Below are 18,482 nucleotides of genomic sequence, written 5' to 3'. Positions count from 1 at the left end.
ATACCTGGGCATTTGGATTCACCCCTCATGTCAGAAGATTGTTAAGGATAACTTTGGCAAACTCATACAGAACATTAAAGTTGATTTGCAAAGATGGGGCAGTTTACATGGTAGAATAGCATTACAGTAAAAATATATGGTAGAATAGCAAAAGTAAAAATGAATGTTTTACCTCTTTTAAATGTTTTGTTTTTTACCCATGTCTCCTCCAAAGTACTTTGAAGATGCACATATAAATTTTTCAGGAGCGGGAAACACTAGAATACAACTGAACACACTGTAATGTACTAGATCCTTTGGAGGACTAGCTCTCCCTAATTTGAAATTCTATTATTGGGCATTCCAGCTCAAGGTAACGAGGTCCTGGATGGACCAGGATTGAACAGTCTCCTGGCGTTCCATAGAAGCAGCTCTAGTTCAACCTCATAAACTTCAAGACCTTTCTTTTACTGGGATTGGTCGTAAAAATCTTAGTCTTAGATTCACTCCCCTTAATCCCCCCTCTTTCCTCCCGCACACTCTCTGGTGCCCTCTGGAACTGTCATTCTTCTGCTAACGAAGCTGATTTCATCTCTGCCTTTGCCTCCCAACTCTCTCTCTCTCGATTTCTTTGCTCTCACTGAGACCTGGCTTAATCCTGATAACACTATAACTCCTGCTGCCCTATCCTCTCTCTATGTCCTGTCCCATACATTGCATCTCATTGCATGGGGAGGTGGGACTGGTCTTCTCCTCTCTCCCTCCTTACTCTTTTCTGTCCCCTCTGACCTCTCATCACTCGCTGTTTACACCTTTGAATTTCACGCTGTCCAACTAACCTCTCCCTGTCAACTCCTGCTAATTGTACTGTACCGTCCCCCTGGACCTGGACTGGATCAAACCCACACAAAGTCCTTGGGGCATAGTTTGGGGCATATATAGTGTATTATTGAACCATACATGCCACTCTCTGCCAATTACAAACATTTGAGACCGAGAGCTTGGGTGGATGGGACTTACATCTGTCTGAGAAAGAATGTGGTCAAACATATCTTTAGCATCTAAAACTCCAGCTCACCAATTTATACGTTTCAAACTCATCCACTGAGCCTATGCAACACCTTACAAAATAAACAGCGTGTGTGAAAATAAATTGGACCTGACAAGTGCTGAAAAAATGGACTGCAAAGAGATAAATGATGATTCAATATTTGATTTTGCACGGCCTCAACGTAGAATTCTATTAGCACGTCTAACTTCAGTGAAGAAGTTAATTCTGCAACTCTGGATTACCGCAAACTTACCTCTGATCCAATACTGGCTCACTGCATTCCAAGATATTGTGCACCTAAATCGTACTACAACCAGATTAAATAGGGCTCGGACAGCTACAGTAGAGGGATGGGATATAATCTCTGCAACCACTACCAAATTTATCCAGGCATGACAGGTTTTATTTTAGTTGTACAGTTATTGTTCTTCTTGCTTGTATGACGTCTATGTGTTAACTTGTTCCTGTTCCAGGTTCCTGTGTCTGTGTGTTTCGACTCCTGGGTTTTTTTTTTAAAGTTACTGTTCTATGTTTGTAAATGTGATCCGTGTAGTTACTTTTTATTGTGAAAATAATAAAGAAAAAAAAAAAAAAAAAAAAAACTAGAAATACTGAATTATCGAGGTAGTCTTTTAGAAATTAACCCTTGTCTTAACACTGTATTGTCAGCGTCACATAGGTGGTCTGTTAAATGTCTGTTTCAAGGTGAGTTATATACTCTTTCGTTAATTAAAACCCTCCATTTCCAAGTGCAAATTAACTCCTGATAAATGATAACACGATTTGCTTTAAAATTTCCATACGAACAAAATAAATAGTCGCAAGAGGCACTGTTCGCTAATATATGAACATTATTTCATTAATGAACATAATTTCAGAAATCACATTAGGGCGATTAATAACGAAACAGGCACAACAACACTTGCAAATGCTACATTTACCGATTTCTTGATTAACACTTGGGTTATCATTTATGAACTTTTGAAAATCCTGCCCACAGTAGCTCCTTATTTGTATATGGTTCTGTATCCATCTCAATTCCCCATTTAGAATTGTATGTGTCTTTTACATGATCAACGTTATCAAACCACGGAATGGTACAAACAGAATATAAAAAAAAGTTATATGTGTATTTATACCAAAGGAGGTAGGGGCTCAAACCAGAGTGCCCTAAAAACTACTCGTAACAGGTACTTGTTCATATTCACCACTCGGCTGTGTGTATATATACATATTTTAAAAAAACAAAACGAGTCTCTGAAATATATATATATATAGATCTATAATATATATATATATATATATATATATATATATATATATATATATATATATATAATATTTATGATAAACTCTGTATTGTAATACTGTTTTCTTCATTTTTATATTGTAGATTGTTTTGTGGTTGTTGCTTGTTTCTTGCCATTTTGTTTAGTATATTAGAATAAAAAATAGGAATGTTATGTAGAATCACACAAAACCAAAACATACCCAGGAAAATCCAATACATCCAATGGCTCCAGACAGCATATCAGCGAGCATTGCTGGGAAGGAACTGCCAGTTGGAAAATAGGCATAGAAATATGGGCTTTGCCAGTGGGTCACCTGCATGACACAAAACCACATTTTTTAAGATGAAGAATGAAATTCAGCAACCAACTTGATTATTAAACTCCAGATAGTACAAAAACATTCCTCCTTACGCAGTATATGGTAAGTACATTCAGTGTAGCCTTGGACATCCTAAACACCCACGTATAAGAACACAGTGTGTTTGATATATCATTCATTTGACATTTTCTTCGATTTGGAGGCATAAACCAGATACCAGCACTGTTTTTAATTGCCAATAAGCTTATATTTACTCACTGTAACTCTGCACTTCTCTTTTATCTTGCACTTTAGCATTTTGTTTTGTAGGCACTGACAGCCACCTTGTGGTAGATATGTCTTATACTGTTTCTAAAACTGATGAGTAATGTTAGTTTAGTTTTACAAAAAAGACTTTGCCCTCCACAAAGCACAGTTCACTCTTATCATTATCAAGTCCGAACATTATACAACCCTTATCAACGTTATGAAAACTATACCCTTTTAGAACCATAATTTTTGTTCAAAAGCATGAAAACATGCTAAACTATGTTTGTACTGTACATCACAGTAATCATGGTTACATGAGGTGCAACTGCATTAGGTGCCCGCCCACCCCCCCAAGAACATACTGCTGACTAGAAATGCCTGTGAATTACTATCTAAAAAAAAAAATAAATACATTAAAAAAAAAAAAAAAATTATAAACAGAAAACCACTCAGACTGTGTCATCTTGCACTCTTAGCACTTACCCCAGGCATAATGACTCTCTCAATGTCCTTAACTATCTCTTCATATGCCTCTGGTTGCTCTGGGGCTGCGTCTGGAATCAGATTCCTCAGGTAACCTGGTACCACATCTGGATAAACCTGCCTTCCTTCAATATTCTCCAGGTAATCTGCGATGTAGTCCACCATCTCCTTTCCCCGTCTTCTGAATTCTGCAGTGTCCATTGTGCCTCTTGATTACTGAAATCCACAGCCTAAAAAAAGGAAAACTTTCAGTACATAAATACAGGCTTAAATATAACACTGAAAGATATTACTGTAGAATGACATGTCATTTTTATCTAAATACTTAATCTAAAATAATAATAATTAAAAAAAAAAAATGTGCTTACTTTTTTTTACTTAATTTCTATACCATGTAGTTAGTGTTCCACGTTTTTGGATTGTATCTTTAAAAAAAAAAAATCCCGCGAATTTTTCGGAGTTTATTTTACATATATTAAAATAGGGATAAAATCGGTACAAAATAGTTTGCAATTGAAACATCGGTAAAAATCGGGGCAAAACATCTCAGAAAAAAAAAAAAAAAAAACTTTACATGTGGAATATGATAAGGAGCAGTTGTCGTTTCTAATTAGGGTTAATGTCCCTGACATGTATGATGAAGCAGAATCTGTGCAAGTAGAAACTGGTGCTTTGCGAATGTTTGGGCAGTCGCTGTGCTGACGGAAAACGAATTAACACAAGGTATGAACATGACATCAGCACAAAACAAGCCAGGTTGATTCACCTTCAAATAATAAGAGAAAACTGACAACTGAAGCATCACCATTTTCTGTCAAATATTTACGACTAAGATTGTCGGCATTAGGCAGTGTTTTACTACATACAGTACTTTCGCACGAAGTCACCAGTACACACCTCTCTGCAACAAACAGCAAAGCAAAGCACAGCGCTCTGACAATCTCATTAACAGTCATTCTGCACTCTCTTTTTATTAAAGCATGTGTAAAAGCCACATAAATTGATTGCTTGTCTCTCAGTTCACTTTCTTGTTTTAATTTAATGTGTCACTTATTTTTCAGTGTGTACTTTTATTGTCAGTGCGAACATGTACCTCAAACATTGCAGCGCTATGCATCCTCTACCTCATCTGACCCACTTCTGCTATTTTTGCTTTTTGCATACTTCGAAACGTTTGTTTTCTTTTGAATATTCATAAACTGATTTACGTTCTCTCCATTCCTCATCCACTAAAAATATAATATTTTCATGTCAGTATTTCAATTTAGTTTTTGATCAAGCTAGTAGTTACTACGCCCAGCAATTGCCACAATAATCAGACTTTGATTGGCCAGCATAATCAGGTGATAGTAATGTGTTTGTGAAGTGACAGGGAGAACCAGGTTTGAATGTTATTTGAACCTCTGGCATCTAAACATCTGCTGTATCCACCTAGGATGAAGAGTAGGCTATTTATTACAATGTCGGAATCAAAATAAAACAGCATTTTAATCAAAATAGTGTGCATTTCCTAGAAAATAGTATCAGGAAAATATTGAATAATAGTTAGAAAGCAGGTATAAATCAGTAAAAACCGACGTCCAGTAAAAAAAAAAAATCCTGTAATTTTTCGGTAAAATTCGGAATAAACCAGAAACGCAGAACACTACATATAGTTTATCTTTGGCAAGGTCAGAAATGCACTAATATTATTGATACAATTACAAAAACTTGTTTTATAAATAATACAAACTTGTTTTATGAATGCTCCGAAAAAGAAAAGGCAGTCCAGGGCCTGCAAAACAGGACCAGGGCCGGCCTTTACATATATATGAACGCAAAGCAGACTAGGCCAGCCGTTTCGTATCATATGACCAATGTGGTTGCCCAGCTCAGTAGACACTCCCATACTCCCAAGCACGTGAAAGGTAAATAGAAAGTGAATGCTCTGCTAGCCAAGACGGCAGTGAATCAGTATTGAATGGTAATTATTTCTACATCACACTACATCACACAACTTTAATTATAAAAATATTAAATAAATTTAAAAAATCTAGCAGGTTAACGTTCAGGTTGTTTCTTTCACATAATATACGAGCTGCAGTGCGTTCATAATTATGCTTAACTTGGCACAATTACCCTTCCTGTTATTTAGTAAGAGATAAATATAAAAGCTGCAGGATTGTGGATCTCAATAATGATACATAATGCTGGTGGACTTGGCATATTCAGCTACCATTGTTTATTTTGCTACAGAAGTGTGCATCTTTACACACACACACAAAAAAATGCTGCTCTCATCCAGAAATATTAAGATCGTTGATGCACTATGTGAGGGTGAGACATACACTGTAATATTTCAATGCCTGTTATTGTGATTATTATTGTTAAAGTTATTATACTGGCGATAGAGCAGCAGTTTATTATGTATCGTGCATGTTGTTGAGCAAAATGTCTTTACTGATAATGTTTAGGGACGACAGAATAATAATGACAATTATAATAACATGTAAACAATAGAATAGTTGTAAACAAAGACAGTATTCATGCAGGTTAAACAAATACGTATAAATGAGAAGAAGCATGTGTAATGTATTTAATAGTATTTAATGCCGTGTCTTTCCTTAGGAAGGAGCAGTCGTATTAGTATTAGGTGGTCAGTCAATCATAGTCATTTGCAGTCTGTGAAGTATCTGTTAAGAAAATATATATTTATACCTGTCATGTCATGAATAATGTGATTGTGGGTGGGGGTAAGCTCAGACCGTCACCCTGTTAAACACCATAACATAGTCAATAATATATATTATATATATATATATATATATATATATATATATATATATATATATATATATATATATAATATAAATTGTACGATTACTATATATATTAATAAGAATTCTACTAAGACAAATCATTTACTACTGTATATCAACAAGTACTGTAGCTCTTCCATTCTGAGGCTATCGTTCCATAAAAATAAATTTTAAAAAAGCAATTTGCCACATTTTAGGCCTTAAACTGCAAATGTGAATGGGGTTTCAAACCAATATCTGAGGTGGCCCTGGGCCAGCACAGTAGTGTGAACGGGGTTTAAGTTTGCTGTCAGCCCCCAGACACCCCCCTAAACTCTTCTCTGGGTGTCTGGTTTGTCTGTAGCGGTATGTTACAATTGATTCTAGCACTGAACCTTTACTGGGTGACCTGATTAAACACAGTAAACTGTGCAAGTGGTGCTCAGGTAGATTATTTACTGCACATGCAAACACAATTAAAGGTGCAAGGTACAATTTTTAACCAGAGCGTGCTGAGTTCTGCCAATGCTGTTTTTCATGATTATATACAATATAAAAACTAGACGAGCCACACTTGCCACAAAATATTTACTGTATTTAAAAAAATAAAAAAAATAAAAAAAAAAATCTTACTCTGGAACTCTTTTTAACACTACACACCCTCGTCTCTATTTCACCATTGTACTGTACAGTTACAGAAAGTTCAGAAAATTGAATTAGAATTATTATCTTGTGTTCCTAATAGAAATGTTACTTTAGTTACCTGTCAAGTTTACTAGCTTTATTATTGAAGGGATATGGACTGGAAGCTGTACTTACAGTTTTAATCCCCTGTGCTGTGGAGAGACAGTCTTCCCTTTCAGCCTTCAGTAGAAGCAGTACTGGTAGTGAGCAGAGACAGGCAGCAGTTATATGCAGAATACCCTCTTCAGACAGCCAATCAGAGTACATCCCTGTTATCAGCCCCATTATATCACAAGCATCAAAGCGGTAGAGCAGCCTCTCTTCATGCATTCATTGGAGGATGGGGGTCAGCACCTAACACTCAGGGTCTTACTCACACATGCTTCAAGAAATAAACAGATAGCACTCTTTCTTCACCCTTTCAGTGCTAGGGGGCGTACGGCGTACACCCTAAAAATGTCCTCATAAAGTGCTAGGGGGGCGTACGGCGTATGTCCTAAAATAAATTTCACCGTAGCGCCGGCTGTGAGCACCCGATCATTTCAATTCTTTTTTACAGTGTGTGTAGATGGGTTTAAGCTCTCAAAATATGTGAATGTTCTATCGGTCACGTCATTTAAAAAGTGCATGATTGACATGTAAACTGCCCTGTGTACCATTTATCCGTGTTTTTCAGTGTTGGATGCAGAAGTCAAACAAGCAAACAAAAAGGTCTGTATTTTTTATAGTGCTTTGATTGGCGCAACTTTTCATGGATTTTAGCGGATCTAAGGACCTATTTTTAGCCAACTTAATCTTACTTTCAATAGTTATTTTCAGAGCTGATCGATCGCTGTTGATTACTGTATGCTGTCTCTGTTGTACCGTGGCATATGTGGTAGTTAGGATTTCTGCAGAGTTTATAGCCCAAAGTTACTTTAAAAAAAAGCCCAAAAATAGTAAATCATTTTTTTAACTGAAAGCAAGCTTATTATTAACACATAGGTTTATGTATGTAAACCTAGTATACCTAGTATAAATTTGATAACTACAAGCACCAGTACAGGTAATCTACACGTCACTATCAACAAATTGGTACGGAAGCTCTGAAGGCACAAATCAACATTCATGCCAGACCAGCAACCGAATTACAGCGTGATCCCTTTATTGAAATATTAACGCTGGTACTGTATCCCAAACAATATTACAAACATGAAAACAGTTCAATCTTGTAAAGTTATACCACTTATCTAATTACATTATCAACACACGACTCCTCAGTATTTCCTGCGGCTGTGTTTTTCAAGTAGCCTAATTCCGCGGGAAAACCGTGGACTTGGCAACACGTGGTAGTAACTCAATGCTTGGGCACGCTGTGTTTGACCAATCACTTCCGTGTGAATGGTGGATTGATCACGTCGATCAATCGGTGAATGACTGATACCTAAAATGGCCAATAGGATTTCTCCCTGTTGTTCAGTCTGGAAACATCAAATAAACAAACTGAAGTTTTCTGTTTCAGATCGTGGTTTGGTTTGAGTAAATCCTGACAGCTACAACATTTAACAGACCCACAGGCGATATTTTGGTCAAATTTTATTTTCAACAGTTGTTGTCTAATCAATCATTATTGATTGCTGTACACTCTGCCAGGCTATGCTGCAATAATACTATTATACAATATGTCAGTGCCTTAAGGCATATTGACCCGACGATGTTCTGTTTTAAATGTCTATTGTTATTATTTATTAATACAAATGTTGACACAGCCATGACAGAAACATACTAACTCCTATTTTTTTTTCTCCATAGATGCTTAACATATTAGCAATGCAAGACACATGCAATTTGTCTAATTATCATGTTAGGAAATTACTTTTTTAGGGCTTTAAAGTGGCCATTTAATCTGCAATATCACAATCAGTTGAGAAGATATCCCCAAATAAATTATATTATTGAAAAGTTCAGATTTTCTTTAGAGAAATTTGACTTTTAAACAATTCAGTCCCAAATTCAAAGAAACCCCTAGCAGTGAAGGGGTTCATCTTAATATGTATGAACTAATGAACATTTACATGAATACAGAGTCACAACACCAAAGCTCTGGGAAGGAGGGTGAAGAGGCATTGGGGTAATTTGTAAGTAGCGTTAATCTATGCTCAACAAAGTGATTTTTAAAAATCTTTTAAATGAAATAGGTGCAAAACAGTATACATTCACAATTGCTAGACCATGTGGCTCTTTTTTTGAAGTGCAGGGCTGGTGAGCCCCCTACCCCCATCCCCACCCAGGCTAAATGTGCAGATTAAATCTCAGTACCATCAATTCTGGCCAAGCTACTGGTAAAAATGAAATGTAATAATCTATTTTGTATTTTGTTTGTTGAAATCTAACATATTGTTTGACAACCCTAATTTGAGTTGTGTAAACTAAAATTAAACACCCTGGGAAGTCCAGCGTACTAATCTTAACCCTTTCAAGATGTGAGCATTCTAACATAGATTTTGCATATAGGCAAGTAATGAAGGATAGAATTGGATGCTTGTTTAAATAGTTTGATGCACTCTAATACATACACCTATGTAATAAATCATCCTATATCTTAACACCTGGAAAATAATTGTAGTGGTAGGGGTGCGGCCATTGCCATAGGAACCACAGAGGAAAGGGATGCAGTCATACAATATTGTGACCGAAAAATGTTTTGGAGACACAAAAGAGCACTAAAATGTTACTCAGTGGTTGAGGACTAGCTGGTGCAACCAGTGAAGCTACACAGGGGCCCAAGCACAAGTTTGGGAAAAATGTTTAGTAAAATACATTATTAGTTTATTTACAGGGCCCTACACCTACTCATTTATGTTTTTATTTGCCAAGTCTTTCCCTTCTGCAGCTCTGGGGGTCTGAGCACAGGTTCGAGACACCTTGATTAAAAAAAAAAAAAAAAAAAAAACATAACAAGTGAGTGACTGCATGAAGCCTAAAGCAGTAATCATATTTGGGATTTCCAGCCCTTAGAAGAGAGAGAGGCTTTAACTTGTTAGCTTGCAATTAGTGTAGTGTGTTGGATGTAAACATGCCTCCAAAACATAAAAGTGTCACTGTAAATAGTATTTTGTCTGGCTGTAAGAGAGCTTTATTATTTTGAATTTCAATTTGACAGGGATGGGGTTAATAATCAACCGTTAATTCAATCCCTGATAGAATCCAGGTGCAGAATGTAGCTGGGTCTTGATTGAATAACTGATGGTCAATCAAGCCCCAGCCACATGGTATATGAAGGTAGCCAGACGCTCTGTTTGTTGGAGGTAGTTAGGAGAAGAGCCGGGCGTAGCAGGCTGTACTCTTGGTTAGCACAGCGTGATAGCACTGCTTAGGTTTTTTTGTTTTGCTGGTCAATTTATCTGTTTGTTTAAACCTTTTGTTTTTGTTTAATAGAAGTGCGCACCAGCGATTAAAATTAAAGCTCTCTGTTTCTCTGAGTCTCTTTCCTGATGCTAACCAGGCTTGCCAGTGACTCTGTCCTTACGCAGTCACACAAAAGGCGAAACAGCACCTGCTTGACACATCACATACACATCATAATAACACGCACTTCAATTATGCTCGACTGCTCAAAATTCTGCATCTTAATGAAGGACTTTATTCCAGGATCCAAATTTACCATATCCTTTGTTATACTGAATGAAAAAAAAGTGCATTTTGCTATATGAAGCACCTATTACTATATGTATACTGTGTTTGTGAGGCTTGTAAGGAAGGCGGCAGAAGGTCAAGGGCCCCCAGAGATCTTCTCCTTTGTAGGTTTTTTTTCTTCCCTCTGTTACCTTCGGTCACAAAAAATGAGATATCTCAATATGTCTTTTTTTTGGGGGGGGGTGGGGGGTGGAGTTCCCTATTTTTATTTGTGTAGGTCGCCATAATTCTATACGTATTTACATATATTTTAGTTTTGGTTTTATGTTCACTTGGTTGACACGTCCCATAGATTTATTATTTTCTTCTTTTTTTTTTAGCAGCTGGCATCGGAATTTTTATTTTTCATTTACAAGATTTTAGCAATTACAGATCTGTGTGTTTTTCTTGATTATTAATGGATTAGTTGCATTCCCAGGGCACGAACAAAACCACTCCAGGACTTTAAAACATGTCTGTCATCCTTGAACGTCTCCCCTGAGTTTAAGAGTGTGCTCAGAGCATATATATAAATAAAACGATTATCCCGCCAAAAAATTTCTGACGTTGCATAGATTTATTATTTTATTATCTGTTTTTTTAGCAGGTGATACCGTAATACTCTGAAGGGTGAGGCTGTGCTCCAACTATTTTTTATTCTACTTTTTATTTTTCTTCAACCACTGTTTGGGTTCAATGTTTTGGAAGTCTGTAAGATTTTTTGTATTATAATAAAGGTGGTTATTTAACGCAAGATTGTCCTGACTGAGTCACTTCTTGCTTCTTCTGACTAAAAAAGCAGATGAATGCAGCAAAGCTTCAGCTTTAAATAAACTACTGGAAAAATGTATCTTTGTTTTTCTCGTTATGCTCCAAACAAATATTCGGGAAACTGTAAATGCTATGTCAAAATGGCTACACTCCAAAGACACAGACCTTTACGACGTAGCTACATTACTTCACAAAGCTGCTGAAGATCAAGCTAAGTTTCAAAATGAGTTCAATGATGCCAAAATGCCATGAAATTGTTGTTGAGGTGTTTGAGCCTTCCATCAATTGTCAGCTAGTTTTCTTGTTCATATCTGTAAATGTTAAATGTCCGGATCATGAAACTGGATACATTAAAACATAATAAAATTGGAACATTTTATTTAACTAATTGCTGCCTTTAGTTTTGCCAGTGTCAAAATGCAGTCTGGTCAGAACACCGTTCACCATGAGGTTGCCTTCATTCCACCTGAGATGTTCTGTGCTGCTATCTGGAATGCTGCTGTGGAAGCTTACAGCTCAGTTCACCTCCAACATTTCACTTTTGCAATGTATCATATGGTTCACACAATAAAGTAAAGAAAAGGAATGACTTTATTTGATATTTTTTGTGTTTAAGCTTGACTTTATTTGTATCAATTAATTACTTGGCCATTCTACAAACTGTAAGACTAGGCGTCACATGAAAATTGAAAAATAATTTTTTATCAATATTAGAACTCCTACAGCAATTTCAAAGAAATTACATTTCAACTAAAGTTACATTTTACCAAATACTACAAATATATGTTTATTGGCAGTTGGCAGAGTTGTGTTTTGTGCAATAAGGTTCATCAGCTGAAATATTCGCTGTGAATAAGCTTGGCATCAACTTTTCAAAACTTTATTTACCATTCATATATCAGGCATGTGAGTGTATGCACGCTATTGCGAGGACCCAGCATCCAGACTTTATTGGGGTTTGGAATGTGGGGAAGGTATATGCAGAAACCCAGTCAATGTGTCTGGGAATGAGCAGTAATGTTTAATGTATCTGTTTGGTTTTTTTAATACAATAACAAAAATCTAAAATTATACGTGTTAATTTTTTAGGAAAATAAAATTGAACCCTAATATTTTAGGGACCTCAACAGCTGTTGTTGATTCCAACTCAGGAACGTCACATAGTCTCACAAGTTTCAAAAGGACTAGTTCCATAATTTTGCCTTTAAACTGTATTAGCTGTTGACACAGCAACTGTATTGTGACCCATAATTCCCAGTACTTGCTGACACAGAGGGTTAAGTGACTGCATGAACTTTGTTTATTTTAAGTTATCAGACAATAATTTGGGCTGGGAGTTTTGTTTATTTATTTATCCGATTTTAATATATTTTCATGGTTTCAGCCTCCCCATCACCAGTTTTAATACTTGCTGTCTAAAGAAAAGTGCCTTCTGGGTATATTTGGTGTTTTAGCTTTTCAAAGTTGTTGTGCACTAGTTCTTTATGTTAAGTAATTATGCATGTATTGGCTATTTATGTATTTACTTATTTAAGTGTTTGTAAATATGCACATAATTTTTACATGTATTGGTTCAGTTTATTGTTGCTGGTTGTTTTTTATATGCACTTAAGACTTGAATAGGTTGCCATGTAGTGATGGATGTCGGGAAGGCCATTGACAGTTTTTATTAATGTTTTTACCCTCCTCCTCCTTCTCCCCCCTTTTCCCCTCTGCGCCTTTGATTGTTTTTATATCCATCTATGGGATTGGGTTTGAGTTTTAGAGAGATATGAAGACCCTGCCAGCATCAGGCCAAGATTAATGTACTCCTGAATGTGGCTGTCTGTGGCTATATTAAATCTTGAGTACAAACTTAACTGTAGCTGTGCCATGGAAAACTTACATTCTACATACAGTATGCCAGAGCCCATAAATTGTTGTGGACAAATCTGGCACAGATGTTGATTCAGTTCCCTTGATTCAAACATAACGTTTGCATTATTGAATAAATCAGTGGCCAGTTGTGTAGTACTGTTAGTTGAAAGCTATGGATACAGTTACAAATAGTGTTAGCAAAATATTAGCATACATATTCATTATTGTTGATTTGTTGATATGTTGATTTGTAAATTATTTTGTCAATATTTTTTTGTATTTAACAAGTACATTACCCTAGGCTATTTGTGTGATTAATGTAATTTTTACAAGTCGATAAGCAATACATCTAAATATTGTTTATATAATATTAAAAAAAAGAAAAAACTGTTCAGCCCAGAAAATATCCAATGTGTTCATTTTCTAAAACGCAGTGACATTTGAAATGAGGAGTATGTTGATATGTTTATGTTTGATATTGATGACAAAATACAGCACATGGTCTCTTCTTGTTTACTGCATTCTTGGTTTTTTCATTGAGCTGGAAAATCTGGGAATACAGAAAGCCAAATGCTGGCTTCAAGCTCCATAAAATAACTGAAGATACAGTCCAACATACCCACTCCTAACTTAAAGTGAATGAAATCACAGCAAACAATGTGATCGTTACGGGATTGATCCATTTTGTATTTAACATGCCATGCCAACAAGCAGAACAAGAACAGAAAGAAGAAATGCAAGAAGAGTAAGAACAAGATGATTGTGTTTTATTCACTGAGAACAAAAAAAAAAAAACTGCTGAAGTTAAATGCTGCTGTATATCAGGTTTAGAATGAATCGCCAAAACAGAGAACAAGAAAAAATAAATCAATTGTGAAGTCTCGACATCGTTTCTGAGAAGAATGTCATCAGAGGGGAATATATTGTATTTAAACATGACATGTGTTTGAAGTACTGTATGTATTTGCCCTGAGCTAGTCAGATTATCAATTTGGTGGTGTGTAGAAATACAAGTGGTTTCATTGCTACCTACATTGGTATACTGAGGTTTGTCCACTCGTGAGCAAGTAAATCAGATGGTCCATAAAGATGTATTTAATTTATGCTTTCTTTTCAAGCATTTTACAGAATGCGTGGCTGTGCATTGATTGGTTAATGCATTTGTTATTATTAGTTAAAATGATCATATCAATGTACTCCATTTTCACGGTTCACTGCACCCCCTTGTGGTTACATCTCTCTTTCATTGTGACTGAGTCAAATAAATTAACAAGTGCATAGAGAAAGAGGAGTTCTAATAACAAACATTGTTAAAATTGGTCTGCTACAGTACATACAAAACCAGTACACGCGCCTATCACTTCAAGCTATCTCACATTTCTTTCAAAACTCATATTGCTTGGTAGCCAGGGCAACTTGGCAAATCATTATAGGATCACTCAGTAACCATGGTTTCCTGATGAAAGGGTGAATTATATCACCCATTATGGAACCACCTTTATCTCAGAGAGATATCAAAGCTGTATCATGTAGTCAGCACAGCCGAATGCAATGCTTTTGCCTACATACAGAAGCCCCACATGTATCTTTATGCAATATTGATCCCTTTACTGTTGGTAATGCAGAAAATGGTTCCTTCATTAATGTTGATATTGTTTTCCACAAGGGGGCAGAGTTGTATTACTTTAGGACAGCTATTGGCAGTATCTGTTCTCGGCACTGTGAAGAAATGGTACGTTTGAAATCAATTCAAACTACAGTCAACTCTCATTAATACGTTTTTTCAAGGGACTGGAAAAACTAATCGTCTTATCAGTAATTCTTATTATCACAAACACAAAAGCAAGACATCCTCAGCGTATTGAGTATCCACAGTTTTGCTGTTAATAGGCCTGCATTATTAGTTTTTCAGAATGGCTTCATTGATACAGCACTATGGCAACCCAAAATGCATTACAGGATCACAATCCCAAAACAGCCCTAATATACAGTACAGAGGCGCTAATATAGATGCAATTTAATACTTTTCCAATTATCCTTTACACAGCTGTTTGTACTAGGCAATTCGCTTTATTCAATTTTTTCTGCCCAGGGAGGGCTCCAAAAAAATTCGCACCAACAGGGAAATTTGTGAATTTGTATTATAAGAAATAATTTACAATAAGCAACAGCTAAATTTGGCCAGGACAGTGTAGACAATAGGTAGTATCAGGAAATTAGGTTAATCCATTCATCCTAATGAGAAATCACTGTAAATAGATTTGGATTATCCAGCTTGTAACTTTCCAGGGTTCTCTAGAGCTCAGTGATATGAGATTGGATGCGACGGTAAAGGTCCATCACAGTTTTCCAGAGCAGTTGGAACAGAACAAAACAGAACTGTACGACAAATAAAATAACTGTTACATTTTTTTTTTTTTTTTTATGTAATCCACTTCACCTCTGCCTTTAAAAAAAAAATAGAATCTCTAAAGAGATCTCAGGGAGCCTCAATTGGACAGCCCTGCTCTACAGAATCCTCCAGCTCAATACAGGACAATTATTTGAACATCCCTGCAAAATCTATTTAATCTGGGATACATAAATACAGCAGACAATGTTATTTATAACTTTACCGCCCTCCAAACACAGGAGGACATGCTTGTCATAGGGGGACGGGGGACGGATGGACGACAAAACAAAACAAAAAAAACCTTGTAGTAATATATATTTCCACAGTGGGTGTGATGGAGAACCATCCCACAAATTGTTCATTTCCTTTTATTGCAGTCCTTGAACAGTTTACTGCTGCTAAACACAAAGACTTAGGCCCTGTCCACTCTGCATAATCAATCTCAAAAACTTTTAAATTAATCAAGTTTGGAGCATCCACACTAAAGTACTGTTTCATATTCAGTCAGGCTTGATGTGTACACACTGTTAAAATAGTCTGGTTACAGTTCCTAGCAGCGCAATGCACTGTATTTTATGTTTACAACCTGGCAAATATGGAGCATGTGCTGACAGAAGACATAGTATTTCTTAGCATGAATGTTATGGCTTTGTTTCTTAAAAACACAAGGTACATTTTGTGATGTGTGTGATTCGTTTTGAACTCTGAAGTTCTCCTTGACTGATTTCATTGCTCCAGATATCAATGTGCCTTGATTTCGGCACCTGATCACGTTGCTCCATGATCCACCATTTTACAACAAGCCTCAGAAATTGTATATGATACAGCAGTATTTAGAGTCGTTCTCAACTCCTTCAGGCGTCTGTTCTTACTATATTTGTAAAGTCCACGCTCCAAAACATATCAGAAAGCATTTTGGGATATTGGAGGATACACAAAAATTGTAGTTCGATATTACAGCATCCACACTTCTGATAAACCATACTACCTGATGCGATTTAATTAGAACTAAACTCGAGACTACCTCCTGAGGTAAACGCTGCGTAGTGTCGACGCAAACCGTATTTAGCACTTTTAAGCCAGTTTAAAGGCATAGTGTGGACAGGGCCTTACCTTTTGTAGATCCACAGGACAGAACAGCAGTGCATTATCCTCAGCAACACACCGGGGGTAGAAATGGAAATACATTTAGTACCTGCGTGCACTGCTTTTGTTTATAAAAATTATTTTTGTTTTGTATATAGTAAAATAAAAAAAAAAGTGTACTAATAGTAAAAGTGTACTAAAAGTGTAACAATAAACAAGCTTGATAAAATATGTTTACCTTTATATTTTATTAAATAGAGCACCAAAAATATAAAATGTATGTTTTATAGTAGAGAAAACGTACTTACCAACATTTTTAAACTGTTCAGTAGAACACCTGTGCAAATGGTAATGGATTTAATTAACTTTACACCGTTTAGTTCCCTCAAGTAAACCCCAGAGCAAAAATAGGTTTGTAGGGGATTTTTCAGCAGCAGATGAAAGGTTTTTATGTTATACATATACATATGTTTAGTGACGTCTTAGGTACCTCATGTGAAATTATAAAGTAAAGGCCACAAAAGGAGCAGAACATTAGGTTATGATCATAACCCTGGTTCCCTGAAATAGAAATGTAACCATTACCAAATGGGTATTTACCTCCTAAAGACCTGAATCCTGAATATTGTATGCCAAATGCTCTTTGAGTCTGTGACACTGTCGGGGCCCCACCCCAGAGGGCACAAACGCACTGCACACACAGATGTCAGCGCCATTTTTCCTTTTGGTATACAATATTCAGGATTTGGGTCCTTAGGAGGTAAATACCCATTTTGTGTTTGAAAGGGAAGTCCAAAACTTGTAGTTTATATCGCACACCGGCTATTTTATATAACTACCAGTACTTCCATTTTTGGATGCTGCCTCCAGGATCAGTCTCTTATATGTCCCAAAATTGTTCACTATTAATGTAAGTAGAGGTGCAACACCATAATAATAGATCATAGATGAAATTTCCGTTCTTTACTGTTTATTATTTAAAAACCGAGCAACATTTCGGCCAGACGACCTTCATCGAGCTAAAAGAGAGCACATGGTTTTTCACGAACCCTAATGCACAGAATGAATGCTGTTCAGCTCACTGATAAATTAGCACTGATATAGCAAAAAAAACAAAGAACAAATGTAGTTTGTGCATGAAGTCTGGCTGCACAAAGAAGTCAGTCGATCCGCCCCTTATGCAGAGTCATTGAAAGCACTGCTGTGGCCTCAGCTCACACATATCTTCCAAGTATAGCTGGTACACCAGAACTCTGCCCCAAGATCAAATACAAAATGACTTAACCCTAAAAGCCCCGCGGCGGTCATTTTGGAGGTTTTTGGTTTTAAAATGTAATTTTCTTCAGTTGTGTAACACATATGGGGCTGTGCGTTCATGTACCTTTTGTCCGTATGTATTAAATATTCTCACAAAGCAATGAAACGCAGAGTGCAGAAATAAAGGAGATACATTACATTATACCTAAAAGCCCCGGTAGCAGTCACATTGACGGCCACACAGAAAACAATTGTATTTTGATTATACAGAACCGTATTCCACTTTATTATTTTTATTTACCAGTCCGCAATGTGTTTAGCTGTAATCAGATTAGTCTATACTCTCTGTCTGAGTGAATGACTGACAGTCTATTGTTTTCAATAGGCCTTTTGAAGGCTGGCACCTGCTTGCCAGCTGTGCTGCTGTGGTCAGTCAATTAGCATCGGGATAAGTGAAAATAAATACCAGAGACCATGGAGGTTTACTGCGCAACAAAATACGGAGTTGATGTTTTGGATCAGATGGCATGGAAGTATTCCATGAAAGCTGGCTCCCGACGGTGGTCTGTTCAGGTGTTTTACAATGTATTGGATCCAGCAGTCATGAACTCCTGGGTACTTTACAAAGAAT

General features: G+C 36.5%; 1 protein-coding gene across 1 annotated transcript in view; it reads right to left on the bottom strand.

Moving 5' to 3' along the window:
- The window catches only part of LOC121314798 (aromatic-L-amino-acid decarboxylase-like), a 42,285-nt gene extending 35,247 nt beyond the window's left edge, over positions 1-7,038 (bottom strand). The window contains exons 1-3 of the mRNA XM_041248483.1: positions 6,970-7,038; positions 3,374-3,603; positions 2,522-2,635 (exon numbers count right to left, since the gene is read on the bottom strand). Of these exons, the coding sequence (XP_041104417.1) occupies positions 2,522-2,635; positions 3,374-3,574 (315 nt within the window). The 5' untranslated portion in view covers positions 3,575-3,603; positions 6,970-7,038. The remainder of the gene's footprint in view (positions 1-2,521; positions 2,636-3,373; positions 3,604-6,969) is intronic.
- Positions 7,039-18,482: the final 11,444 nt, after the last annotated feature.

Source organism: Polyodon spathula, chromosome 4 (assembly GCF_017654505.1).
Source record: "Polyodon spathula isolate WHYD16114869_AA chromosome 4, ASM1765450v1, whole genome shotgun sequence".
Classification (NCBI taxonomy): domain Eukaryota; kingdom Metazoa; phylum Chordata; class Actinopteri; order Acipenseriformes; family Polyodontidae; genus Polyodon; species Polyodon spathula.
This window is presented reverse-complemented; position numbering and strand designations above follow the sequence as displayed.